The sequence below is a fragment of the Rhinopithecus roxellana genome, chromosome 13 (genome assembly GCF_007565055.1).
Source record: "Rhinopithecus roxellana isolate Shanxi Qingling chromosome 13, ASM756505v1, whole genome shotgun sequence".
In the NCBI taxonomy this organism is placed as follows: domain Eukaryota; kingdom Metazoa; phylum Chordata; class Mammalia; order Primates; family Cercopithecidae; genus Rhinopithecus; species Rhinopithecus roxellana.
Window position 1 is genome coordinate 17,176,004 of NC_044561.1, and position 26,523 is coordinate 17,202,526.

Below are 26,523 nucleotides of genomic sequence, written 5' to 3' on the forward strand. Positions count from 1 at the left end.
CCTCGGCCTCCCAAAGTGCTGGGATTATAGGCGTGAGGCACCACACCCAGCCAATCCTTTAATTCTTAATCAAGAAACCTTTATTGAGCACCTACTGTGTGCTAGGCACTATCCAAGGCACTTTCACACACATTAAATATCCTTTGCAACTTAATAACAGTTTCTCAAATCCCTACTATGTGCCAAATATTGTGGTAGGTGCTTGGGATGCAGAGATAAAGAAAACAACAGCACCTCTCTCAAATTTCTTACCATAGGGTGGGCAAACAACCAACAAGAATTTACTTATTATGTACCTATTATTGCATGCCCAGCTACCATAGACTAGGGTCTGTTGGGAATAGGAAAGAGCGATACACTTGTCTATTCAAAAATGCAAACTCGGGCTTGTGAAACAATAACTAACTGAGTACTTGAACTTAGTACACAGTTACATGATCATTAGATTGAACAGGACAGCTTCAGAGAAATGGAAAATTTTAAAGAAATAGGACTCGGAAGTGTCCCGGGAGATAATTTTTAGAGGATACAAAATTTGAACTAGATCTTAACATAATAGGTAGGATTTGTATATGTAAGGAATGAAGGATAAGAAAAGGCATTTCCAGGAAATACAATAGGAATAAGTTAAGAAAATAGAATAAATTAAGATCCCTTCCAAAGCTACAAGTATTCCAGTCTCAGAAGTCAGTGTCTGAAGAAGGGAAAGATGGAATTGGCTATGCACTCTCTTTCCGATACTGACCACACCTTCCCTGAACTCTTTATCTGTATTTTGGGGGAGATAAGGACAGGGATGACAAGGACTAGAAAAGAAGGAAGACTCTTCTGGAAAAGAAGGGACAAAGTGCGTGGCCACCTCCATCTCTCTAGTGCTCAGCTCAGTACTTGACAGACGTTAGGTGCTTAATGAAAGTCAGTAAGGAAATCAACACTCAGAAGCATCAAGCAGCTCGTCCCAGGAGGTGGTAGAGCTGTCCAGGACTCTGAAGCCTTATGGTCCTTCTCCATCCTTCCCTGACAGAGGCTGAGTGCCAATGAATGTGCACATTAGAGAGTCCCTGGCAAAGTGCACTGTCATTCTCAAGGACCCCAAACTTGATCATTCCTCTGTTGGAAACAAGGCATGGTTCTTTGGCCTCTGACAGGAGGCCCGTGAAGAATGAGTTATGCCACAGAAGCCAATAATTAAGTTTGCCTGAAATTGATATATGGCTTAAGGATAATAGATGCTTCTGTGATTCTCTCTGTGCCACTGGAAGATAGAAAAGAATGCTGAGACCACAGCTGTCTAGCTGTGTAAAACCAGAGTTCAAATCCTGGCTGTGCAACACCTGGCAACTCACTTAACCTCTCTAAGCTTTGGTTTTCCCATCTGTAATTGGGGGACAGTCATGCCCCCCTCTCAAGGCTGTAATGAAGGTAAAATGGAGTTAAACCAACAACAGCTGACACTTACTCAATGCTTACTATGAGCTGGACAATTTTACATGGATTACTTCCATTTCTACTCACAGCAACCTGATGAAGTGGATACAATTATCATCCCCATGCAAATGTTGCAGATGTGTAAACTGAGATCAAAGAGTGCAAGTAACTTGCCCCAACCTTCGGCCCCAGGCACCCAAGCCTGTGCTGCAACTACTATGCCAAGCACATCAATGAGCACACAAGAGGCACACCGGTGCTGATACCTCTGCCTCTTCCTAAAAATATTAATCTGACTCAAGACTAATTTTCAAATTCCAAAAAGATGGCAACAACATAGATCTCTAAGTAGATCTCTGATATCATGTGCTCTCCAGCTAGCCCAGGGGGAAGGTAAAAGCTCCAGCTCTAACCATTCCAGGTAGGGCAGGCAGCTGCTCCTAGAGGAAGTGGCACGCTGGCGGCACCCCCGGCAGTCAGGAAAGACACAGAAGCTCCAGCAGCAGGTTCCTCGGATGTAACAGCACAGACTGGGACGCATGCCCTGTCATGTCACAGAAAGAAAAGCCAAGGGCTCACTCACTCTTGACAGGGCTGATTGGATGTAGTCCCAGTTGCTACAAAGTTCAGCTGGCATTCAGTGACATACCACCTGTATCTACATAAAGCGAGGCCCATAGACATCAACAAATTTAAGAGAAAGTCTCGATGACCAAAGGGATAATGACTGCTAACCACGAGGCCTTTGTTTGCAGGGTCTAGGCCTATCAGTAAGGGTTTCCAGTACAACATGATAACTTGCTTTTTTTCCTTTTATTCCTTTGTGGCCAGCTCTGTCCCATTATTGCAAGTGAAGTCAAAGCGCTAAATGCCAACCTCAGCACACTGGAGGGTGAGTCTTAGAACTGTCTTTTCCAGATGGTTGTCTTCCCACCTTCAAAAGCTGGTACTGTTTGGGTTTGCTTTTCAAGGCTGTATAGCTCGAGCTCTCCATCCTGCTTTACATTCTGCAAATTAGAGCCCCAGGAAGGTGCATGGGAGGGCGTGCCTTGTGTATAGAGCATGCACACTTTGACTAATAACTAACTTCACTGCTGCAAGAGGGGCGGCTCCAGGGAGATGAGATGTAGGTTCAGGAATTAAACCCTCACAAGCACTAACCCAAGCAGTGGCATTACATCCCTTCTCTTCAGAGAGATTAACACTAATCTTGACCAGGTTATTCTGGGGTTCTCAGCCTGCAGTGGCTGCCCTGAGCATCAAGTCCATGCACCTAAGCATGGACTACAAGATTCACCACACCCCATCTCCTACTTTCCTCTCTCCACTTCATCTTTCTCTTTACCTTTCTCTGCCCCAGCAATCAAACTGTTTCCACTGCCCTCCTCACCCCTTGCCTTTGCTTTTGCTGTTTTCTCTGCCTGGAAGAGCTTCCTCTCCCCTCCATCCTTTCATTCCTTTAACATGGGAGTTCCCAATCCCTGGGCCATAGACAGGTTAGAAACTGGACCGCACAGCAGGAGGTGAGCAGTGGGCAGGCAACTGAGCATTACTGCCTGAGCTCTGCCTCCTGTCAGATCAGCGGCAGCGTTAGATTCTCATAGGAATGCGAGCCCTATTGTGAACTGCGCATGCGAGCCATCTAGGTTGCATGTGCCTTATGAGACTCTAATGCCTGATGATCTGAGGTGGAAAAGTTTCATCCCGAAACCGTCCCCCACAGCCCCAGGCCATGGAAAAATCATCTTCCATTAAACTGATCCCTGGTGCCAAAAAGGTTGGGGACTGCTTCTTTAATAGATATGTATTGAGTGCCCATTTCTAAACCTGCAGAGCTTAGCCAGCACTGTGCTAAACCCTGGAGGATTTAATCCTTTCCATTCTCTACCTCTCTTTATATGTTGTGTTCTCTCCTCTTTATATTTAAGACCCAGCTCAGACATAGCCTCTTCCAGGAAACCTTGACAGTCCCCACTCCATAAAGTTATGCCTCCTCTGTGCTCACATGATACTTTGGACATCTCTCTCTCTCTCTGCACTGCATCCATTCATTCACCAATGGCGCGCTGAGCACCTGAAACAGACTGAGCACTGTTCTTGGTGCTGGGGATGCAACAGTATTCCTAGGCACACGCATACCTGCCGTCATGGGCCTAGTGGGAAGAGACAGACGGCAAGCAATATAAATAAGTAAAATCTATGCTATGGCAGTGATAAGTGGTAAGAAGAAAAATAAAGCAGTGGAGGAGCTGGAGAGGAATTTCTATTCTAGACAGAGTGACCAGGAAAACCACCACTGAGCAGATGGCACTACTAGAAAAACCCAAAGGGAGTAGAAAGTGAGCTGCTGCTCAATCTAGATGAAGATTCCAAATTGAGGAAACTGCAGGCATAAAAGCCCTGAGGCTGAATATCTCAAGTGTGCTGGGGAGGCTGTGAGAAGGACACACTAGGAGCAGGGGGTTGGGGGGGAGCAGGCAGTGAGGTCAGAGAAGGGGAAAGGGGATGGTTTGATCTTCAGGGATGTGTGGGGACTGCAAAGCCCACCTCTTAATCTAAGATGGGACGCCTTTGAAGAGTAAGGCCGGCATGACGTAACTTACAGTTTAAGGAGATCAGTCTGGCTTCTGTGCTAAAAAAAAATAGACAGGAAGGAAGGGGGCCAAGGGCAAAAGCAAGGAGACTACTTAAGAGATGAGTGTGGTGACCCATACAGGTAATGATGGTGGCTGGCCTAGGGTGGCGTGATGAAGATGGTAAGGCATGTTGGGATTCTGGATATGCCTTGAAGATCAAGACAGTGGTATTTGTCCAACAGATCAAATGTGGGTCACGAGAGGAGTGAAGGGTGACTTTGGTGGGTAAAACTCTAAGCAACTGGAAAATTGGAAGAAGGGATTTAACATTTATTGAGATGGGAAAGAACATAAGAGCAGGTTTGTAGCAGGACCATGAGGAGCTCAGTTTAGATCAGCCCTTGCTGTGTTGTATTATAATATCCTATTGCTATGTCTGTCTCCTCCCCAAGACTATGAGTTCCTTGGGTGCAGGAAGTTTGACTCACCGCTGTTCCCCCAGCGTCAGGCGCAGCACCCAGCCCATTAGGTTAAGAAACACTGGATTGTGGCCAGGCGAAGTGGCTCATTCCTGTAATCCCAGCACTTTGGGAGGCCAAGGTGGGAGGATTGCTTGAGGTCAGGAGTTCAAGACCTGCCTAGGCAACATAGTGAGACCTTGTTTCTGTAATTTTTTTTTTTTTTTTAAATCAGCCAGGCATGGTGGTGTGCGCCTGTAGTCCCAGCTATGGGGAGGCCGAGGTAGGAGGATTACTTGAGCCCAGGAGGTTGAGGCTACAGTGAGCCAAGATCATGCCACTGCACTCCAGTCTAGGTGACAAAGTGAGATCCTGTCTCAAAAACTGTATAATTAGACTGATAAATGGATGCAGATAGATGAAAGAAAATGAATGGATTGGAGATGTAGGGAAAGAAAATGAGATGTAGTGAGGAAAAAAGTAGCCATGTTCTAGCTTTCCTTGAGCAAGTTCCCTTACCCCTGAGCCTCATTCACCTCGTCTGTGAAATGATGGCTGTGCTTCAGAGTAACGACTTGAAAGCATTTTAAAAACTGTGGCAATGGCCAGGCACAGTGGCCCACACCTGTAATCCCAGCACTTTGGGAAACTGAGGCAAGAGACTCACTTGAGGCCAGGAGTTCAAGACAAGCCTGGCCAACAGGGTGAAACCCTGTCTCTACTGAAAATACAAAAATTATCCAGAGGTGGTGGTACAGGCCTGTAATCCCAGCTATTTGGGTGGCTGAGTCAAGAGAATCGCTTGAACCTGAGAGATAGAGGCTGCAGTGAGCCGAGATTGTGCCACTGCATTCCAGCCTGGGTGACAGAGCAAGACTATCTCAAAAAAGTGAAAACTAAAAACTAAAAACTGTGGTGGCTTAGGATAATATTGTTCCTTTATCTTAGCAAGACACTTCATCTCTTCTTGCTTTTCATCTCCATCTATGACATGCAAGAAGAGAGAAGACGTGATGCTCAGGTAACTGTTTCTAGAACAGGGAGTAGGTCTTCATATTGTAGAACACATGTCAGTGGTCAGGAAAGCAGCTCTCCAAAGCCAAGTGGGAAACCTGAGCTCTGCATCACTGCACATACAACTAGCTTCAGACAGTAAAATCTGTGCTTTAATTTTTTTTTTTTTTTTTTTTTTTTTTTAGATGGGGTTTCACTCTTGTCGCCCAGGCTAGAGTGCAATGGCGTGATCTCAGCTCACCGCAACCTCCACCTCCTGGGTTCAAGTGATTCTCCTGCCTCAGCCTCCCGAGTAGCTGAGATTACAGGCGTGCGCCACCACACATTGCTAATTTTGTATTTTTAGTAGAGATGGGGTTTCTCCATGTTAGTCAGACTGGTCTCAAACTCCCAGCCTCAGGTGATCTGCCCGCCTCAGCCTCCCAAAATGCTGGGATTACAGGTGTGAGCCACCAGGCCCAGCCCAATCTGTGCTTTCTGGAACTTCACCCAGAACTTCACCCAACACTGTACTCTGGTCCTCTTGATTTCTGCTTTATTCTGAAAATGATAACACATAAAATTATTTGAATTAGTAGCACTGTGCCTAAGAATTTCCTTGGCTTCTCCAATTTAGTGGACTTTATTTTCTCTCACACAATCTGTTTTTAAAAATATTTCTAATGACAACAGTAATGCATACTCCTCGTAAAAAAAAAAAAATGAAGTTCTAACTGCAGTTTATAACATCAAACTGAAAAGTCTTTCATTATACCAACCCAATATATATGGCTAAATATTGGTATGAGTTTTGTGTTTGTACTAATTTCCTTTTTTTTATTTTTTATTTTTTATTTTTATTATACTTCAAGTTCTAGGGTACATGTGCATAACGTGCAGGTTTGTTACATATGTATACTTGTGCCATGTTGGTGTGCTGCACCCATCAACTCGTCAGCACCCATCAATTCATCATTTATATCATGAACTTATATAGGGCTGGGCACAGTGGCTTACGCCTGTCATCACGGCATTTTGAGAGGCCAAGGTGGGTGGATCACTTGAGGTCAGGAGTTCGAAACCAGCCTGGCCAACATGGTGAAACCCTGTCTCTACTAAAAACACAAAAATTAGCTGTGTGTAGTGGCGGGTACCTGTAATCCCAGCTACTGGGAAGGCTGAGGCATGAAAACTGCTTGAACCCAGGAGGCAGAGGTTGCAGTGAGCCAAGATTACACTACTGCACTCCAGCCTGGGTGATAGAGTGAGACTCTATCTCAAAAAAAAAAAGAAAGAAAAAGAAAAAAAGAAAAAAAAAAGCTATACATGCATTTTGTGTTTGTATATGTGTATACCTAAAAAGGTATACAGAAGTCCTCCCTTATCTGCAGTTTTGCCTTCTGCAGTTTCAGTTACCTGTGGTCAACCACGGTTTAAAAATATTCAATATCTCAATGTGAATTTGAGAGACAGAAAGAGAGAGACCACATTCACATTCACATTCACATTCCTTTTATCACAGTGTATGTAGGTGTTGGTGCTGTCCACGCTTTCAGGCATCCACTGGAGTCTTGGAACGTATGCCCTGCAGATAAGGGGGACCACTGCACACCCAAATTTTAGTGATGCTTCTCTCAGATTAATTCGCTTGGAAAAAATGTTCACTTTCTTCTTTTGATTCATCTACTTTTCTGGGTTTTCAAAAGATAACATGCATTCCTTATGAAAAGCAGGAATTGATCTTTTAAACAGAGAATTTAAAGTTATATTGTTCTAGATAGACATCATTCATATATTATACTATGCTTTTAATGAATATGGATTTTCTTTTTTCTTTGTTGATTATTTAGTTTTAACCAAGATTGACAACTACACTCTGTTGGATTACTCCCTAATCAGTTCTCCAGAAATTACTGAGAACTACCTTGACCTGAACTTGAAGGTAACTTTATCATCATCAGAATCCTCAGCCTGGCTGTCAACAGCCAATATTTAGAAAACAGTGATGATGGACCAGGGTGCAGTGGCTCACAGCTATAATCCCAGCACTTTGGGAAACCCAGGCAGGCGGATCACTTGAGGCCAGGAGTTTGAGACCAGCCTGGTCAACATGGTGAAACCCCATCTCTACTAAAAACACAAACAATTAGCGAGGCATAGTGACACACAGCTGCATTCCCAGCTGTTTGGGAGGCTGAGGCGGGAGAATTCTTTGAACCTGGAAGGCAGAGGTTGCAGTGAGCTGAGATCTTACCACTGCATTCCAGCCTGGGTGACAGAGTGAGACTCTGTCTCAAATAAACAAAAACAAAAACAAAAAACGATGACTCTTTACAGAAGGAAATATATATACATCCTCTTTGAATAATTTAATTTTCTTTCAAGCAACTGCCTCATGTTTACACCTTTTCAAAAGATTCTTGAACATTTTGTTGATAAGCAAATGATTGTATTGTACAACATATGTCTGCCCTCTTCAGGAGAAGGATCATATGTCTTTGTCTCTAGGAGTAGGTTTGAAGCTAGGAGGCAGCAAGTAGAGCGATCTGTATTTATTGGAACTTAACACATCAGTAGGTGGTACACGTTGGCACTTCCATTCCTAAGTGTCGGGTTCATGGATTTAACTGAGGGCTGCTGACCTCTGTCAGGGCCATAAGCACGTGGAATTAGTGTTCACTGATCATGGAAAAACGATCATTGTGCTTATGTTTCATTTTGCTCCAAAGCTAATATCTTTGTCTTTTAAAAAGCATATGGGCTCATACTTCACTCACCAGAGTCTTTCAACTCAGTTCAATGTTGGACAAGACAATATTTTGTAATAACACCCTATAGCTAATGAAAGCAGTGCTAGAAATGCCACAAAAGTGATTTAAACCATTTGGAGTCTTGGGTCCTTCTTTCTATGATTCCCCAGGTACTCAGCAGACACAGATTTTGAAGGTCAAGCGTTTGACACCACTTCACAGCACCTCAGGAACGACTTTTACTCAGAGTTGTCCTTCCAGCTAAATACACCTCCTTCTTTGTCTGAGAAAATTTGAACAAGGGTTCTCATTGGGTTACACCCTGGGGTGAACAGACACACCTAAATATGCCCAAGAATCCTAAGAGCTTTGAAAAATAGTCACTGGTCAAGGAGTCAGAAAGCCTTAACAGTTTTTCAGCATTACTGAGTTTCTAGGATTCTTCTTCTTCTTCTTCTTTTTTTTTTTTTTTTGACAAAGTCCCCCTCTGCCACCCAGGCTGAGGCTGGAGTGCAGTGCTGCAGTCACAGTTCACTGCAACTTCAACCTCCCTGGTTCAAGGGATTCTCCTCTCTCAGCCTCCCGAGTAGCTGGAACTACAGGTACATGCCACCACATCTGGCTAATTTTTGTATTTTTTATAGAGACAGGGCCTGCCATGTTGCCCAGGTTGATCATGGAAAAACAATCATTCAATCAATTCAAACTCCATCGCTCCAGTGATCCACCTGCCTTAGCCTCCCAAAGTGCTGGGATTATAGGCGTGAGCTACCGCGCCCGGCCCGAGCTTCTGGAATTCTCGTTCTATTTCAGATGGTCCACCTTCTTAGCCTTCTTAGAATTTGAGTTTTCACCTGATACACTGGTCTTTCTCTCTGTTTTCCCACAGGGCGTATTCTACCCACTGGAAAACCTCGCCGACCCGCCCTTCTCACCAGTTCCTTTTGTGCTCCCAGAACGCAGCAACTCCATGCTCTACATTGGAATCACCGAGTATTTCTTTAAATCTGCGTCCTTTGCTTATTTCACAGCTGGGGCTTTCAATGTCACTCTCTCCACCAAAGAGGTGAGGAGAGTTAACTGAGGATGTCAATGGTCACCACCATTCAGCCTTTTTATAAGTATCTTGTTATAGGACTTTTATGCCATAATTTCGATTCCTGGGTTATCACTCTCAGTGAGACAGTGAAGGAATGAAGGAATTGTGGAATGAACATGGTTATGGGTTGAGCATCCCTTATCCAAAATGCTTGGGACCAGACGTGTTCTGGATTTCAGATTTTGTCAGATTTTGCGATATTTGCATTATATATACTTACCGGCTAAGCAGCCCTAATCTGAAAATCCAAAATCTAAAATGCTCCAATAAGCATTTCCTTTGTGTATCATGTCGGCATTTAATAGTTGGATTTTTGCGGCACTTTGAATTTCAGATATTCAGATTAGGGATGTTCGACCTGTATTAGCTGGGGAGTTGTCGAGTTTCCAGTTCTGCTACATTTGTTTTTTCATGATAACCTCACCACTCACCACTGTACTAGATTCATCTCAGATAATACCAAGACCCCTTTCCATCACATATTGCCTGTGACCTTAGAGGTAATTTCAATTTATATCACTTCTATGTGCCGGAATTTCCTCATCTGGAAAAGGCAGATAATAATAGTTCCATACTCACAGAGTTTATATGGGCATTAAAAGATTTAAATACGTGTCAAGCATTCAGACCAATCCCCAACACAGAATAAGTGCGATGTAACTGTTGCTCATCATCATCATCATCATTATTTCCTGTATTATGCTAACATAAAGAGTTACCCTGGTTGTAATTACAGCTGGTTTATCTACAATGATTAGTAATAGTACAGATATTCATTGATTCTCTGTCATGCACCTCCCTTTTATAATGACAGCACTGTCTCTAGCCAGCCAATGAAAAACTTTTATTGAGCATCTCTTTTTGAATCTTCTCATTCTATATGTCTTAATTATACAAGTAGATATAAAGCTTATGTTCAGAATGGTAAGTATGGCAGCAGTGGCTACCTTACGATGCTGAGAATTAGACACTTCTAGCTGCAGACTTGAAAATCATTGATCTGCGAACGTAAATTCCTTAAGCATCTGGTATCTCAGTAATCCCTAAAAGTGAGGACAATAACACAAGGCTTATTGTTAATGACTGTAGAATATGTACACATAGATTGTAATATATATATAAATAAAGAATATGTACACATAGATTGTAATACATATAAAGAATATGTACACACAGATAGATTGTAATATATATAAAGAATGTGTACACATAGATTGTAATATATATATAAATAAAAGTTTTTTGTGCTATATATGTACAATCCATGTGTAAATATTCTACAGTTATTAACAATAGACTGTATTGTTCCCAGAGTTAAAAGAAATATAACTTCCTGTGTGACCTTGGGCAAGTCACTTTACTTCTCTGAACTTCGGATTCCCTATGATTGGGCTATAAAATGATAGGTCGCCTTTAAACACTGAATATTTTATGGTGTAACAGCTTCACAATTCATAAAATTGTAGTGAACACTACATTTTCCCTGAAAAGACAATCCAGGTAAAATCCTAACAGTGACATAATGGACTTTATTTTCCAGATTTCCAACCATTTTGTTCAAAACTCTCAAGGCCTTGGCAATGTGCTCTCCCGGGTAAGTGCTCAGGGTTTGAGTCTTGGTAGTGTATTTGGCTTCACTGCAATTACTTCTGGAAGACTTGTGGGTTCTATGTATTCCTTTTTGGATAAGTCCCTCTGTCTATTATCGGGAGTTTTTTCTCTTAATCAACTATCCACGAATATTTACTGAACAGTACAGTTTAAAGTGCAATTAACTTACAAGTTACAGTATAATTTTAAGTTCACAAAGTAAATCACCTGTGCCTTCCACAATATTCCACCACACTTGAAATAATTAGTTTAAATAAAGGATTTATTAGTGTAAATGAAGGATTCAATTCTTAAATGAAGGATTAGTGCCAACACTTGTAACTGTAGTAAAGCAACTGTTAATATTGTGCCTTCATAGCACACTAAGAATTGAACATAATGAACCTATGGGCTAGGAATTGCCCTTGAGGGCAAAGAGATGTTCATGTAGCATCCTGGTTTTGGAGCAAGGATCTTGAGTCAGATAGAACTAGATTTGTTTTTGTTTGCTTGTTTTTTGAGACAGGGTCTTGCTCTGTCATCCAGGCTGGAGTGCAGTGGCACGATCTTGGTTCACTGCAGTATCCGCCTCCCTGGCTCAAGTGATCCTCCCACCTCAGCCTCCCGAGTAGCTGGGACTACAGGCACAAGCCACTACGCCCAGCTATTTTTCCTATTTTTTGTAGAGGCATGATTTCTTCATGTTGCCCTGGCTGGTCTCAAACTCCGGGGCTCAAGTGATCCACCCATGTCAGCTTCCCAAAGTGCTGGGATTATAGGTGTGAGCCACTGTGCCCAGCCCAGACCTAGAATTGAATCCCAATTCTACCACTTATTCCCCTAGAACCTTGAGAACATCGTTTAACCTCTGTAAGACTCACATTCTCCACTGTGAAACAGGGATGCTGATAGAATCTGCCTCACAGGGATTTTCTAAAGATTCGATGTGATAATACATAAAGCCCCTGGCATAGTGGGTAGTATCAAGTATTATGTTCAGTAACTGCCAACTGTTATCATCGTTTGATTTTTGTGTGTGATTATGATTATTAAAGAGCTGTTTTTCTATTATAACTGCACGATGTAAGATTTAGTCACCACAGGCCGTCCTAACCTTGTGATTTCCCTTCATCAACTCGCGTCTCACAATCTTTATTTCTTTATTGGAATGTGGGCAGATTGCAGAGATCTACATCTTGTCCCAGCCCTTCATGGTGAGGATAATGGCCACAGAGCCTCCCGTGATCAATCTACAACCAGGCAACTTCACCCTGGACATCCCTGCCTCCATCATGATGCTCACCCAACCCAAGAACTCCACAGTTGAAACCATCGTTTCCATGGACTTCGTAAGTCTGGGGAGACAGTGGAGCAGCCTGTAGATGCCAATCCTGCTCCTGCTGTGGACTGTTGGCCAGCAGCTTTGAAATGTTCGAAGAGGGTGGGGATGCTCCATTGATTAAGAGTGAGGATGGAGGCTGGACGCGATGGCTCATGCCTATAATCCCAGTGTCTTGGGAGGCCGAAGCAGGAAGATTGCTTGAGGCCAGGAGTTAGAGACCAGCCTGGGCAACATAGCAAGACCTCATCTCTACAAAAAAAAATTGTTTAGTCAGGTGTGGTGGCGTTGTGCACCTGTCATCCTAGCTACTCAGGAGGCTGAGGTGGAAGTGTGGCTCTGAACCCAGGAGTTTGAGGCTACAGTGAGCTATGATTGCACCACTGCACTCCAGTCTGGGCAACAGGGTAAGACCCTGTCTCAGTGAGGTTGGAGCTGAGGGAAGGGTATGTGTGGCAGGATGGGAGGCCAGCACTCACACTCTCATACATTGTAAAATCTCTCTCCAGTCTCTACTTCATGCACACTCTTTCCACCACCTACCTCAGTTACATGGAGCGCTGGAATTCTTTTTTTTTTAAATCTAAATAAGTCAATCAAGGTAGAATTCATTTTTACTTGAGCAAATAAAGGCCAAATGCAATCTGATAGAAGAATATAATAAACCTAACAAAAATGTCATACGCACATAGGCACACACACACACGTACATAGAGAAGAGAGATTAGGAGAAAAAAAATCAAAGGAGATCATCAAACAAAAAGTCTTTGCAGGTAGCTTCCCTAACTTACAAGACAGGATTTTCAGAGGTATTTATTCCCAATGTCTTTTAGATTTCCAATGTCTTTAGACTAAGAGGGAAAGTTGGGCTCATAATGTTTCAACTATTGGAAATTATATTGGTGGCCAAAATTGACACTCTCTCATCTTAATAATAAATGCTTTTATTGTCTATAGGTTGCTAGTACCAGTGTTGGCCTGGTTATTTTGGGACAAAGACTGGTCTGCTCCTTGTCTCTGAACAGGTAAGATCAATCAATTTGACTGTTGGGACACCTTAGTAATAAGTGAGTCAACTGACCAGAAACAAAATGACCATTAAAAAAACAAGTGATCTGTAATCCCAGCTACTCAGGTGGCTGAGGCAGGAGAATCACTTGAAGCCAGGAGGCAGAGGTTGCAGTGAGGCAAGATCACACCACTGCACTCCAGCCTGGGTGACAGTGAGACTGTCTCAAAAAAAAAAAAAAAAGTGGAGTTAGCCATTGTGTGAACATGAGTCAGTTAAGCACCTCTCCTGTAATGGGCCAAATAACTTTAAAGTATATACTTTACTAAAAATTGTACTGTCAAGCTTTTCTTTTTTCCATTATAGTAACATAAAAATAAAATAGGGAACAAAATAATTACAAATATAATTCTGTAATATGGCCAGGTGTCATCTTACAGGCTCTTAACTGTAATCCCAGCAATTTGGGAGGCCAAGGTGGGAGGATCACTTGAGGCCAGGAGTTTGAGACCAGCCTGGGCAAAAAAGTGAGACCTCATCTCTACGAAAGCTTTTTTTTTTTTTTTTTTTGAGACGGAGTCTCGCTCTGTCGCCCGGGCTGGAGTGCAGTGGCCGGATCCCAGCTCACTGCAAGCTCCGCCTCCAGGGTTTACGCCATTCTCCTGCCTCAGCCTCCCGAGTAGCTGGGACTACAGGCGCCCGCCACCTCACCCAGCTAGCTTTTTGTATTTTTTAGTAGAGACAGGGTTTCACCGGGTTAGCCAGGATGGTCTCGATCTCCTGACCTCGTGATCCACCTGTCTCGGCCTCCCAAAGTGCTGGGATTACAGGCTTGAGCCACCGCGCCCAGCCGTACGAAAGCTTTTTTAAAAATTTAGCTAGGCATGGTGGCGCACCCCTGTAATCCCAACTACTCAGGAAGCTGAGGGGGGCGAGAATTGCTTAAGCCCAGGAGTTTGAGATTACACTGAGCTATGATCATGCCGCTGCACTCCAACATGAGCAGTAGAATGAGACCTTGTCTCTCAAAAAATATATATATATCTCATATATTTATATTATATATTTATATACCTACATAAATTAAGTAAATACATAAAATATTACATATTTAATAAATATATTTTATATACTATATGTAAAACAATATATTTTATAAAATGTTTTATATAAATATATAAAATATATTTCCTATATTTTATTTTTATTAATTTTATATAAGCATACAAAGAACATATACATATACTTCTGTAATAGAAGTGTACATTCTAATGGTACAGCAATATAAACTACAGTTCTTCTTTATCAAATTCATAGAGCATGCTAGTGAGGAAAGAGCATAAAGCTTTGGGAGTTAAGGAACCAAGTTTCCAGTTCTTACTCACAGGATCTATGACCCTGATCAAGTCTGTTAACCTCCTTGAGCCTCAGTTTCCTGTAAAGATCTTTATCTTATCTGTAAATAAGGAAGCTGAACTGGACCATGCCTAAGGTATCTTCAGACTGACCATCTGATCCCATTGCTAGAACGTAGAATTTAACAAGATCTGCCCCATGGCCTGCCTGCCTGTCAAATGCATGTGACGCACGGTGAAAGGCCATGTGCAAGCCACGTACGTAGATCACTGAACACGAAGTGCCATTCGGCAGAACCATCTGCAAAGCCCATTTTCCTCAGCCCTATAAAGCTGGAAGTTGAAGTCATCCATCAGACTACCTGGGGGGAGAATTTACAGAAAGATCAGGTGGCCCAGACTAAATGTATGCAAGGAAGAAAGGAAGCAATGAAACAGATGTAAGCAGAGTCAGAAAAGATCTGAGAAACCAGCAGAGGGGGAGTAAATCAATCACAAGTCAACGTGGTAGTTATGAAGACTATTGTGGAAACATGGAAGATGGCCAGGTACGGTGGTTCACGCCTGTAACCCCAGCACTTCGGGAGGATGAGGCAGGCAGATCACGAGGTCAGGAGTTCAAGACCAGCCTGGGCAACATAGTGAAACCCCGTCTCTACTGAAAATACGAAAATTAGTCGGGCATGGTGGCACACGCCTGTAGTCCCAGCTACTCGGGAGGCTGAGGCAGGAGAATCACTTGAAGCCAGGAGGTGGAGGTTGTGGTGGGCTGAGATTGTGCCACTGCACTCCAGCCTGGGCAACAGAGTGAGACTTCATCTAAAAAAAAAAAAAAAAAAAAAAAACCCATGGAAAATGGAAAATGTTTTCAATAAAATTATGTTAAATGGAAAACACAGAATACAAAACTACACAAACACAACAGCCATTATTTGTGTAAAATAGCTTTGCATCTGGAAGAGGGAAATTGCTTTGCATTTGGACAAGGAAGTGAATCACAAAAATGAAAATGAAAAGTTGTGTTAGGATATGAGATTATGAGAGGTTCTTTTAAAAAATTTTTCTTTTCTTTTTTTTTTTTTTGAGATGGAGTCTCGCTCTGTTGCCCAGGCTGGAGTGCAGTGGTGTGATCTTGGCTCACTGCAAGCTCTGCCTCCCGGGTTCACGTCATTCTGCTGCCTCATCCTCCTGAGTAGCTGGGACTACAGGCGCCCACCACCACGCCCAGCTAATTTTTTTTGTATTTTTAGTAGAGACAGGGTTTCACTGTGTTAGCCAGGATGGTCTCCAACTCCTGACCTCGTGATCTGCCTGCCTCGGCCTCCCAAAGTGTCGGGATTATAGGCATGAGCCACTGCGCCTGGGCTTCATTAAAATTTTCTTTGTAATTATACTGTTTGTCCAACAAAAGGAATACAATTTTATTTATTTATTTGTTTTTGAGACAGAATGTTACTCTGTCACCTAGGCGGGAGTGCAGTGGTACAATCTCGCCTCACTACAACCTCCGTCTCCCAGGTTCAAGGGATTCTCCTGCCTCAGCCCACTGAGTAGCTGGGATTACAGGCATCTGCCACCAAGCCTGGATAATTTTAGTATTTTTAATAGAGATGGGGTTTCACCATGTTGGCCAGGCTGGTCTTGAACTCCTGACCGCAGGTGATCCATTGGCCTCGGCCTCCCAAAGTGCTGGGATTACAGGTATGAGCCACCGCGCCCAGAAATACAACTTTAAAAAAAAAAAAAAGCTAGTATGGTTTCCCAGAGAGAAAAGGTTTTATGAAGGCTTTACTCACATTTACCAAGCCCTTCAAAGCAGTCCTGACTTCTTCATTAGCTTCCGTTAGGCACAACAGGCACAGTGCCTAGAGCCACAATACTTTAAAAAGCCCACGAAAGGCCAGGCAGGGTGGCACACACACTTTGGGAGGCCAAGGTGAGAGGATTGCTTGAGCCCAGGGGGTCGAGGCTGCAGTGAGCTATGATCTCAGCCTAAGCAACAGAGCAAGACCCTGTCCAAAAAAGAACACACACACACATGAAAATGGTTTAATATATTTAAAAACAAGAATTTTAAAAAATGAATACAATTTAGACTTGATCATACTTATCTTTATACCAAAAGAGTTATAAAATATAATTTTCAATATTTTTTTAACAGAAGAAAGGCCCCCAAAGACAAAAGTGCCTCAGGCCTCCAGAAGTCATGAAGTAGCCCTATTTCTAGGGAATCAGGCTGATGAAACTCTGAACCATGAAGAGTGATCTTTATTTGGCAGTTCTTTTTTGTTTTGTTTTGTTTTGTTTTTTGAGACGGAATCTCGCTCTGTCACCCAGGCTGGAGTACAGTGGCGTGATCTCGGTTCATTGCAACCTCTGCTTCCCAGGTTCAAGCGATTCTCCTGCCTCAGCCTCCCGAGTAGCTGGGACTACAGGCGCACACCACCATGCCCAGATAATTTTTGTATTTTTAGTAGAGATGGGGTTTCACCATGTTGGCCAGGATGGTCTTGATCTCTTGACCTTGTGATCCACCCACCTTGGCCTCCCAAAGTGCTGGAATTACAGGTGTGATATTTGGCAGTTCTAATACTGAGGATGAAAGCCAGAGAGCAGGAGGGTGAGGGGGGAAGGAACCAAAGGTGAGAACTTGGCAGCATCTGAGACTGGCTATGAGAGGAAGGAAGGAGAGAATGTGGATAGCATTGCTTGAGCATTGGGACTGCGATGCTCAGTCTGTTGGAAAACAAAGAGGAAAGGACCAGGAGGAAAGCAAAGGCTGGAAATGGGGAGTGATGTGGGGCGGGGCACAGAGGCAGGGCTGCTAACTGAGGCAGAAGGTTCCTAGAGAAGATAGAAACAACACTTAGGTCTGAGCAGGTGTCTGGTTTACCGGCAGGATCTCAAGGAAGGATTTAATCGTGATTCAACTTCAAGCTTGTGGCAAGAAGGTGCAAAAGATTTTAAGAAACATGGAGACCAGGTTCACTTTTCTGCTTAAATCAAACTGATCCTTGTCTCTTATGTTTCTGTAATACTAGTAAGCAACAGCACGTTCAATGGCTGTTATGTTTATTTATTAGAGTAACTGAAAAAACTGTTTTAAGCCGATAAATTTACATTATCCCGGAAATATGTGAATTCATTCTCTTGGCTTCCTACAGTCCACAGAGTTCTTTGACCTCATGAACATGAATCCTGAAATTAGGACCCCTGGCTTGTTGTCTGTTGCCCAGCAGTCTCCTGGAGATTCTCTGCTGGGCAGGCTTCTGGTGTTCTGATGCCTTAGCTGGGTCTGAGCAGGACTGGCTACATAATTTGCAGGCGCCAGTGCAAAATGAAAATGCAGAGCCTCTTTTCAAAAGGATTAAGAATTTCTTTCTTTCTTTCTTTCTCTTTCTTTCTTTTTCTTTCTTTCTTTCTTTCTTTCTTTCTTTCTTTCTTTCTTTCTTTCTTTCTTTCTTTTTTTCTTTCTTTCTTTCTTTTTTTTTTTTTGAGACAGAGTCTTGCTCTGTCAACTGGGCTGGAGTGCAGTGGCACGATCTTGGCTCACTGCAGCCTCTGCCCTTCGGGTTCCGGTGATTCTCCTGCCTCGGCCTGCTGGATGGCTGGGATTACAGGCGCACGCCACCACACCCAGCTAATTTTTGTATTTTTAGTAGAGATGGGGTTTTGCCATGTTGGCCAGGCTGGTCTCGAACTCATGACCTCATGTAATCCACCCTCCTCGGCCTCCCAGAGTGCTGGGATTACAGGTGTGAGCCACCGTGCCCGGCCGAGAATTTCAAGATGGAGATGGCAGGGCATTAAACCAAGCACAGGGGCCTTCCAAGCACAAGTGAGGTTGGCTCCTGCATGGGGTGTTATAGCAAACCTCAGGCAGTAAGTAGGCTGGGGGCAAGGCAGGTGGGCTGGGCCTCTCTCAGGTTTAAAGCAGCCAAACCAGGAGGCAAGACTTTGCAGAGGAGCCAGAGCTGTGTTGAAATGACAGCCCTGGGCTCTGGCAGTAGGATCCCTAGCCCTGCCTCCCATGCAGGCTGCGCCAGCTGGCTCCTCCACTCCTGGGCTCCCCAAGCTTTTCAGGATGAGCTGGTTTGGTCTTGGGTGATGTCAGAGAGACGCAGCAGGAAAAGGATCAAGTGGGTGGGGATTGTGGAACATTCCTGAGAAGAACCAGGGAACATGAGGGCTCCAAATTACTCTCCCCAAAACAACAACATGGCCTCTCTAACTATCCCCTGCCTAAATGTGCCTCTTCCTGGAGCTGCTCGGGGCTGGCTATATAGACAGAAAATACAGAAATCAGAGACAAACTCAGTGTTGATGGTCTAGACAGACCGTAGGATCACAGGCTTTGGAGTCAGACTAGCTGGTCTGGTTCTGATCCCAGCACTGCCACTAATTAGCTGTGGCATCTCAGGCAAGCTTCTTAACCTCTCTTGGACTCTGTTTCCTCCTCTGTAACATGGTGTAATAAAGCCTACTTCGGGAGAAGGCTGTGAGAAGTATGAGAGTTAATATAGGTAAAGTGTGTGGTAGCCATTCAATAGCTCTGTGATCTTGCGTAAGTTATTTAACCTCCATAAAGTATAAAACCAGGATAGGACCTACCTCCAGGACCATTCATTTAATCTATTGACCATTACTGAGCACTGTGCCAGGTCCTGCAGATACGGAGTTGTAAGGTTTAAATGAAATAACAGAGGCACTGGGCTTGGCACGGGACCTAGTAGACGGTAAACACCCAATAATAAAGAATAGTAGGCCAGGCGCCGTGGCTCACACCTGTAATCCCAGCACTTTGGGAGGCTGAGGCGCACAGATCACGAGGTCAGAAAACTGAGACCATCCTGGCTAACACGGTGAAACTCCATCTCTACTAAAAATACAAAAAAAAAAAAAAAAAAAAAAATAGCTGGGCGTGGTGGCGGGCACCTGTAGTCCGAGCTACTCAGGATGCTGAGGCAGGAGAATGGCGTGAACCCGGGAGGCGGAGCTTGCAGTGAGCCGAGATCGCGCCACTGCACTCCAGCCTGGGCGACAGAACGAGACTCTGTCTCAAAAAAGAAGAAGAAGAAAAAAGAATAGTCATGAACTGTACCAAAAAATGACTATTTCTTAGCTATTGGCTTTGACTATGATTTCAAATTTAGAGCTAGCCTCAGCCAGGACAAGGAGGTGCTCAGTGGTACCAGATCATTTCCAGAGTCCCCTGATTCAGAACACGCCTCACTCCCCTGTAACCTGCCCATGGAGAGCTAAGAGAGAAATAATTTTTTTTGCATAATTCATGACTATTCTTTATTATTGGGTCTTTATTGTCTACTAGGCCCCATGCCAAGCCCAGCACCTGTATTGTTTAATTTAAATCTTCCAACTCTGTGTCTCCAGGGCCTGACACAGTGCTCAATAAATGTCAGTTGATTAAATGAACAGTCCTAGAGGTAGGTACTATTATCCCCACTTTACAGTTTGTAGAGATTAAATAACTTACTCAAGGTCACAGAGCTACTGAATGGCTGAGCCAGAACTTGAACCTGGGTGAGTCCACTTTCAAAACCGTGAGTATTTACTTACCACAGTATACTGCTACGACTTAGAAAATAAGACTTAAGGCCAGGCGCGGTGACTCATGCCTGTAATCCCAGCTCTTTGGGAGGCTGAGGCGGGGAATCACAAGGTCAGGAGATCGAGACCATCCTGGTTAACATGGTGAAACCCTGTCTCTACTAAAAATCCAAAAAAAAAATTAGGCGGGCATAGTGGCAGGCACCTGTAGTCCCAGCTACTCAGGAGGCTGAGGCAGGAGAACGGTGTGAACCCGGAAGGCAGAGCTTGTAGTGAGCCGAGATCGCGCCACTGCACTCCGGCCTGGGTGACAGAGTGGGACTCCATCTCAAAAAAAAAAAAAAGAAAAGAAAAAAGAAAAGAGAGAAAGAAAAAAAATAAGACTTAAGGCCAAGTACAGTGGCCCACGCCTGTAATTTCAGCACTTTGGGAGGCCGAGGCAGGTGGATCACCTGAGGTCAGGAGTTCAACACCAGCCTGGCCAACATGATGAAACCCTGTCTCTACTAATAATACAAAAATTAGCTGGGTGTGGTGGTGCATGCCTGTAATCCCAGCTACTCGGGAGGCTGAGGCAGTTGAATCGCTTGAACTCAGGAAGCAGAGGTTGCAGTGAGCCGAGATCGTGCCATTGCACTCCAGCCTGGGCAACAAGAGCAAGACTGTGTCTCCAAAAAAAAAAAGAAAGAAAGAAAAGAAGACTTAAGATTCAGGAAATAAATACCCTTGCCTGAAAGAGGAAATCCACAAGCATGGAGTCACGCTAAATTGAAACAGGCAGCATGCCCTTTTTCAATATTCAGCATCGATAAAAGAAAGAGAAAACACTGGAACTGGTTATGCTGAAATCGAAAAAAATACACAGCACTTTTCTCATTATATCAAGGAATCAAGGGGACAAAATGGTAAAGAAAGTAAAAAACTAGGAATTCTAATAACACACTTGAGCTCTTTGAGCATGTCTAGTTAAGAGCACAGTCTCGGCCAGGCACGGTGGCTCACGCCTGTAATCCCAGCTACTTTGGGAGGCAGAGGCAGGTGGATCATGAGGTCAGGAGTTTGAGACCAGCCTGGCCCATGTGGTGAAACCCCATCTCTACTAAAAATACAAAAACATTAGCCTGGTGTAGTGACACGTGCCTGTAGTCCCAGCTACTCAGGAGGCTGAGGCAGGAGAATGGCGTGAACCCAGGAGGCAGTGCTTGCAGTGAGCGGAGATTGCGCCACTGCACTCCAGCTTGGGCGACAGAGCGATACTCTGTCAAAAAAAAAAAAAAAAGCACAGTCTCTGGAGTCAGGCATATCTGGATTTGAATTCTACCTCTGCCACTTGCTACCTGTGTGACCTTAGGCAAGTTACTTAACCTCTTTAAGTATCAGTTTCCTCATCAGCAAAACAGAACACCCCTCCATAGGGTTGTTGTATGGGTAGATGAGATAATGTATGTAAATCACTTAGCACAACAGTCAGCATATAGTCATTGATCAAGAAATATTTGTTCCTAGTAGTACTAGTATTCCTTTCTCTTTCCCCATTCTAAAATCAAATTTTGACCAAATAACCGGGAGAAATTGATCCCAAGAGACATGACAAGTCAGGATGGTTTTTAAAGCTGTGGAGTTTTAAACCAGACTCACTGCTCTATCTACAATTGAGAGTTATTCCAAACAGACTTCTCTCTGGAGGCAACCTCAATACAGTTTGGCCCACATAGTAGACATGTTTTAGATTACTTCAGAGGCCAAGTTAAATGACACGTTCCCTTTTTTGGTCTTCATCCAGATGACTTAATTCTAACCCTCTTAATCCCATGCAAAGCTCAAGGCAATCAGATGTACATTATTGTTGAACCATTTATAACTTAGGAGGGGTTTTTTTTTTTTGACATTGCATTGATTGAGGCTTTGGACATTCCAAATTGAACTCCACCATCAACACACATGCACACCACACACACACACACACACACACACACACACGCACACACCCTACAACTCCTCCCAAGCAACATAGTCCAAGAATGCAAATATAGCTGACTACAAGCAGATGGAATCACTACCTAACTATACTCCTCGAGCTTGGGCAGATAAACATTTCCCAATGATGAACAAGCCATTGGAGCTCAGACTTGGCACCTGGGTTGACCCCCAGCTACACCCTTCCTCTAAGCTACTCTTGAAGCCATGGCAGAAGAATGCCACAGTGGGGTGGCCCCGTCAGAGGAGGAAGTCCCAAATGGAAGCTTCTTCCAGAATTTCCTTCTGGGCCGGGCACAGGTGGCTCACGCCTGTAATCCCAGCACTTTGGCAGGCCGAGACGGGTGGATCACGAGGTCAGGAGATCAAGACCATCCTGGCTAACACCTTGTCTAACACCCTGGCTAACACCCTGGCTAACATACTAGCTAAAACCCTGTCTCTACTAAAAATACAAAAAAAATTAGCTGGGCGTGGTGGCGGACACCTGTAGTCCCAGCTACTCGGGAGGCTGAGGCAGGAGAATGGCGTGAACCCGGGAGGCGGAGCTTGCAGTGAGCTGAGATTGCGCCACCGCACTCCAGCCTGGGCGACTGAGCAAGACTCCGTCTCAAAAAAGAAAAAAAAAAAAAAGAATCTTTCTGTTACTGCATTTAAAGAGCGGATATTCACAGTAGAGGTAAGATAGCCCTTGCTCAGCCAGTATCATGTTTGTATCAATTAGGCTTTGAGATTGCTTCAGAGTCATAACTGAGAATCAAAAAGAGAGACAGGTCTGGCAAAGAACAGAAAGACCATCAGTGGCATGGAGGCTCAAACTGATTGCCTTGGAAAATGAGCACCAGAATCTGTAGGGCATCCTTGAGGGCAGTTCTGAGGAAATGTGAGGGGATTCCTCCCTCTGGTTACACCACCTCTTATCATGGGCAAACCTATTCCAGTTTAGAAATTAGCCTACACTTGTGAGTTTCCTTTCATTTCTTTCATCCCAAGTCCAAGCCATGCCTGGCCACCCCAAGACCGCCTGCTGTGGGTGAGCTTGTCAGGGATTTTCTTTGAACCAGGCTATCCTTTCCTCCTATGGACATATTAATTCTGTCTCTTTCCTAGTTCTCTAGGCACACTTACCATTTTCAAGTACTGATGAACGATTTTCACTGAATGCACAGAAAGAGGCAGAGCAAAGAGTAAACTCTCCCAGCACCCTGGGAGGCCAAGGCGGGCAGACCCCTTGAGCCCGGGAGTTCAAGACCAGCCTGAGAAACATGGCAAAACCCCAGCTAAATTCTAAAAAAAAAGTTAGGCCAGGTGTTGCATGCCTGTTGTCCCAGTTACTCAGGAGGCTGAGGTGGGAGGATTGCTTGAGCCTGAAAGGCTGAGGTTGCAGTGAGCCGAGATCACACCACTGCACTTCAGACTGGATGACAGTGTGAGACCCTATCTCAAAAAAAAAAAAAAAAAAAAAAAAAAGGCAAACTCTCCTTGCCCCTGGCGCTGAAAAACAGGTAAGTTCAACTCAGGCCACCAGGTGGCATCCGATTCCAGTCCTTTGACCTTTTAACCTGTGCCAGGTCCCTAAGCTGTTACTTGAAGCCCTTTCTCCCCAGTGACTCCATGGTTCTGCAGTAAGAATCAGTTCCCAGTAGCCCGGCCTTGTGTGTTTTTTTTTATAGTGACTTTTGAGCTGAAAATATCCTTTTACTTTTTGGTTTCTTTCTACTACGGCTGTTGTTTTAAAATCTACCCTCCTTTAAACTTTTCTTGTTTTCTTTTAGATTCCGCCTTGCTTTGCCAGAGTCCAATCGCAGCAATATTGAGGTAGGAATCTGAGCTCTTGGGGTTACCGGACACTGGAAGAACAAGGATTCTCCTACTATATATAATAGCGAGTTAATTGTTTTCTCTGTCTCGGAGTCCTTGATTTCTCCATAATTGTGGGACTTGACTTTGAAATTCTGTATGCAGCTACTCATCAATTGAGCCCATTAACCATTCAAGAGAGGAACTCTACAGTTTACTTTTATTTATGCAGAAATACTTTTTTAAAAACTCAAAAGACTGTTGAGACATTATATAATGCTCATATAGTAAAATGCTCATATTAGTAAAATGTATAAGGCATTCTCAGAGAATGCCTGTTTTCTCAATAAAATAATCCTCTACAGTTAGAGACGAGAATCCCAAAGGAATATGTAAATTATTAAGCCATGATTAGGTTTATGCTTTGAACACTTTCTGCCCATCTCCTAAAATTAGGTCAATGCTGCTTGTATGGAGACCTTTGTGGGAGGGGGGTTCCCAGCCTGATGACTTTCTGATGGGAAGAGGACACCCCAACATGTGACTTGGAATCCCCCTTCCCTCAAGCTTCAGGAAGATCAGCTAAATCATTACCTCATAGTGCGATGGATGGCACTATCATAGAGAAGTTAAGTGGATTTTGGTGTCAGAATGCCTGGGTAGAATACTGCCTAGTTCATGGGCAGCACTACATAATGTTAATTATTAGTATTAGCAGTATTCATTTACTTACAAATACTTACTGAGCCTGGAACTGTTCTAGACAAAACAGATAAAATCTCTACCCTCAAGGCACTTACATCCTAAAGCAGTAGTTCTCAACTAGTGATTCTCAGCTAGGAACATTTGGCAATATCTGAAGACATTTTTGGTTGTCATATCTTGGGATGGAAGGAGAGATGCTAATGACACTTGGTGGGTAGAGGCCAGGGATGCTGCTAAACATCTCACAGTGCACAAGACAGCTCCCAACAACAAAGAATGATCCATCCCAAAACATCAAGAGTGCCACTATTGGGAAACTCTGTTCGAGAGTGTGTGTGATTGTGCTTATTTGTGCGTGACAGGCTGAGAGTAGCAGAAAACAAACAAATATAGTTTTTACTAAAAACTACTACAGAGAAAAAGAAATCGGGATAGGCAGTGTGAGTAGGTATGGAGCTGAAATTACAACCTTGGGTTTTTTTGTTTGTTTGTTTTTGAGATGGGAGTCTTGCTCAGTCACCCAGGCTGGAGCGCAGTGGCGCGATCTCCACTCACTGCAAGCTCTGCCTTCCGGGTTCACGCCATTCTCCTGCCTCAGCCTCCCAAGTCGCTGGGACTACAGGCTCCTGCCACCACGCCCGGCTAATTTTTTTGTATTTTTAGTAGAGATGGGGTTTCACCATGTTAGCCAGGATGGTCTTGATCTCCTGACCTTGTGATCCACCCGCCTCAGCCTCCCAAAGTGCTGGGGTTACAGGTGTGAGCCACCATGCCCAGCCCAACCTTGGGGTTGTTGAAAGGATTAGCTGAGATTATACATGAAATGCACTTAGCACATTGACCACATAGTAGGCATTAAAGAAACAGTGGCCACTATTTTCCTATTTGCAGTAACTATTTCAGTTATTGTCACTTCTGTGTTTTCATATTCAGTTATTGTCATTTTTATGTCAAGAGGCAGTGTAGCATAATAGTTTCATACATAAACTCTGAGGTCAAACTGCAAAAGTGAATTCCCACTGCCCATTTTCACACTGGTGATAAAGACATACCCACTGCACTCCATCCTGGGCGACAGAGTGAGCCTCCATCTAAAAAAAAAAAAATTAAATTTAAAGAAAAAGATAAATTGGGGTTCTGGGGACAGCATTAGCTTTGGAGCATGATGTAATGCAAGGTAACCCCTGTGGCTGAGACTCTCAGTAAGTAAAGTGAAGATTGCTAATTGGGAAATCTAATAGTTGTTCTTGATTGTCTTGGTAGATATCTGAGCTGCCACATTTGCTGACACCATGTAGTCCCTCTGAATTTGTATCACCAAAATCCAGTGCAGAGGGAAGCAGAAGTGTCCATCCTCAAGAGGGAAAACGTTAGAAAACCCTGAAATATGATTTTCTACAAAGCTAGTATATCCCTCTGAGAAGATCCTACTGCACTCCAGCCTGGGTAACAGAGTAAAAAAAAAAAAAAAGCCCAATCTGGCAACTGATTCTATTTCCTCTTTTATTTTAGGTCTTGAGGTTTGAAAATATTCTGTCCTCTATTCTTCACTTTGGAGTCCTCCCACTGGCCAATGGTAAGGGATTATTAGAAAACAATGTGACTGTAACATTGGCTAACATCTAACATCTGCATCAGTTGCACTGGGGATTGTTTGGGACTTTTCACCCTGAAGCTTGTACTTCTATCATGTTATCATGAATCCAGGCCAGCGTCAGAATTTGCAAAGTTTGTACCATCAATGACGTGGTTGCACAATTAGTTATTCTAAATCCAAGCCCTGTTAGCAATTCTATTTGCAAACTCAGCAAGATCGGCTAACACTGGTTGAGTTAAGGAGATTGAAACCATGCTCCTTAGGCAGTAAAGAATCTCC

At 43.7% G+C, this 26,523-nt stretch overlaps 1 protein-coding gene across 1 annotated transcript in view; it reads left to right on the forward strand.

Annotated features, from left to right (window-relative positions):
• The window catches only part of BPIFC (BPI fold containing family C), a 48,244-nt gene that overhangs the window by 18,778 nt on the left and 2,943 nt on the right, over nucleotides 1-26,523 (forward strand). Inside the window, exons 8-15 of the mRNA XM_030915421.1 lie at nucleotides 2,260-2,320; nucleotides 7,306-7,397; nucleotides 9,095-9,271; nucleotides 10,845-10,898; nucleotides 12,073-12,243; nucleotides 13,191-13,258; nucleotides 23,918-23,960; nucleotides 26,160-26,223. Coding sequence (XP_030771281.1) covers nucleotides 2,260-2,320; nucleotides 7,306-7,397; nucleotides 9,095-9,271; nucleotides 10,845-10,898; nucleotides 12,073-12,243; nucleotides 13,191-13,258; nucleotides 23,918-23,960; nucleotides 26,160-26,223 — 730 coding nt within the window. The remainder of the gene's footprint in view (nucleotides 1-2,259; nucleotides 2,321-7,305; nucleotides 7,398-9,094; nucleotides 9,272-10,844; nucleotides 10,899-12,072; nucleotides 12,244-13,190; nucleotides 13,259-23,917; nucleotides 23,961-26,159; nucleotides 26,224-26,523) is intronic.